The sequence below is a fragment of the Diachasma alloeum genome, unplaced genomic scaffold (assembly GCF_001412515.2).
Source record: "Diachasma alloeum isolate Michigan unplaced genomic scaffold, Dall2.0 Dall_scaffold_00480, whole genome shotgun sequence".
In the NCBI taxonomy this organism is placed as follows: domain Eukaryota; kingdom Metazoa; phylum Arthropoda; class Insecta; order Hymenoptera; family Braconidae; genus Diachasma; species Diachasma alloeum.
Genome location: NW_021680613.1, coordinates 274934 through 277057, shown reverse-complemented (window position 1 = coordinate 277057; position 2124 = coordinate 274934). Strand labels below are relative to the sequence as shown.

At 40.4% G+C, this 2124-nt stretch overlaps 1 protein-coding gene across 1 annotated transcript in view; it reads right to left on the bottom strand.

The window, feature by feature from the left end:
- LOC107042491 overlaps window positions 1-2124 on the bottom strand; it is a 360805-nt gene that overhangs the window by 123303 nt on the left and 235378 nt on the right. Inside the window, exon 10 of the mRNA XM_015263549.1 lies at window positions 1447-1518. Within this exon, the coding sequence (XP_015119035.1) occupies window positions 1447-1518 (72 nt within the window). The remainder of the gene's footprint in view (window positions 1-1446; window positions 1519-2124) is intronic.

The window sequence follows — 2124 nt, the reverse complement described above, 5'->3', positions numbered from 1 at the left end:
ACCCGCCCTTCTCCCGAGACTCAAGCCCTGGTCCCCAGGGATGGCCGAACCTCGGTCCAAGCCTGGGCGCCCAGACTTGGCAAGCCCAGGCTTGTGCCAGGCTTGGCCCGTTTCTCCAACACTGGCATTTCGTACGTGGGATCAACGATCGGGATAAGTTTTGCACAAAAATCCCTCGCGCTGCACGCTCGGGATTTTAATCTGCAGAACTTCTCCCTCTCGTTGCTACGCAACAACACAATCGGGAAATATCCGATAAATTTGGAGGTCTCGTGGTATTACTACTGATAATTTTTGATAATTTCGCTGGTAACTTCTCATGTTGATATAAATGAAAAACAAAAGATTTCGTGGATGAGTGAAACCCTCGTTGGAACTGACAGATGAATTTTATCTCAGTGCAATCCTCTTGGCCGAAATTTGGATGGAAAAATTTTCTTCCGTACACCACTCGTGGTTCGCAGTCGTGATTTTTTAACCTGAAAAGCTTGACTCCTTCGTTTGTTTGCAACGAACTTAACGGGAAATATCTGATAATTTTGAACCTCTTGTAGTATTACATACGAGAAAATGGTAAGAGATCCACTAAAAACCAGTATTATTCACTGAATTCCATTGTGTTTTTTGAAATTCGACTCCTACACAGCTAATTCCGTTTTGTGTAAAACAAAAATTTGCGCCATTCATGTAAAATAGACATAAAAATCATCCTTAAAATATTTAAAATATATTCTGGATTCTTTCAGACACATTTTTCAGGCTATTTTACATTAATCGTGCAATTTTTTGTTAAAAAAATAACGAAATTAGCTGTGTAGGAGTTGCATTTCAAAAAACAAATTCGTAATTGTTATTGTACACATTTTGTCAAACAAATTTTGTATCATAGGAAAAAACCGAGTATAGAGGGTTGAACTCTGAAATTATTATAAAAATTTTCTTTTCACCTCTTTGAACAGTATTTCAGGGTCTATCGATGGTAGTAGGGATGGGACATCGAGTACTACGACCGATGATCTTCGGTGGCCGAGTGAATGAACTCAAGGACTAGTAACCTGAAGGTTTCAGGATCGAGTCCCGATGTGTCCAACTTATTACTCATCATTATCCGCAGTTATCAGTTTCTTTAGGAAGAATCAGCCGAAGAATATAAATCAAATATTAAAAAAATAATGTATTCATTAATTTTTTCCTACAATATCGGCCCAACATTATCAAACCAATAGCTAGCCGAGACTCGGCAGCTCGGCTCCCAGTACTGGCCCAATCTTGGCCCGTTCGACTTTTTGTCCTTTGGAAGTCTACGTTCGAACAATCTATTTGATTGGATTGGTGACTTTTGAGGGGAGAGATGTCATTTCGGTCTGAACATTGCAAAAGATTATATTATATTTATAATAACGTGCACCTGAATATTGAATATTCGGGAATATGAAAATTACTCACCTTCGTACATCTGGGCATATTGCGGGAACCCTGCAGCTCGCAGCCATTTGCAAGCTTCTTGAGCTTCAATTTCTGCAAACAAAAAATCATCGGAGAAAATTTGACTTTTGGAAATGGAAAAATTATTACATAGTACGTCATTTAAATATTACGTCACACAATGTGATGAAGGATTGTGAGGTTGTGATGTGACACCTATTCCAAACTAGGCATTGATCTTACGGTCGCCTAACCCACGTACGACAAAACGAATGGGCCGAGCTTGGCCCAAGCCCGGTGGCCGGCCTGCCGAACTTCGGGACCCGTTCCTCAACCGGGACCGCGCCGGACTTGGTTGAAACCTGGAATGATAACATCGGGCCAGGTCTGGGCGCCCATCTCGGCCCAGCGTTGGTTGCCAGTCGTTGGCCAGGCTCAATTAAACATTACTTAATTACATGAATATGACAATATGGGTGATTGAAATACAAGTAATTTAATATTACTCCTCAACATTCGTAATAGGTTCAACGAGGAAAAAAAATCAATACCGGCATGTGACTGGTGCCGCACTGGCTGCCAAACTATTCATGGCAATTATCAATAATAACAAAAACAAAATAATTAACACTTTTTAGGATGATTTTTAGTATTCATTGTGCCCTACCTACCAAACCCTAACGCAATCATCGCTGAAAA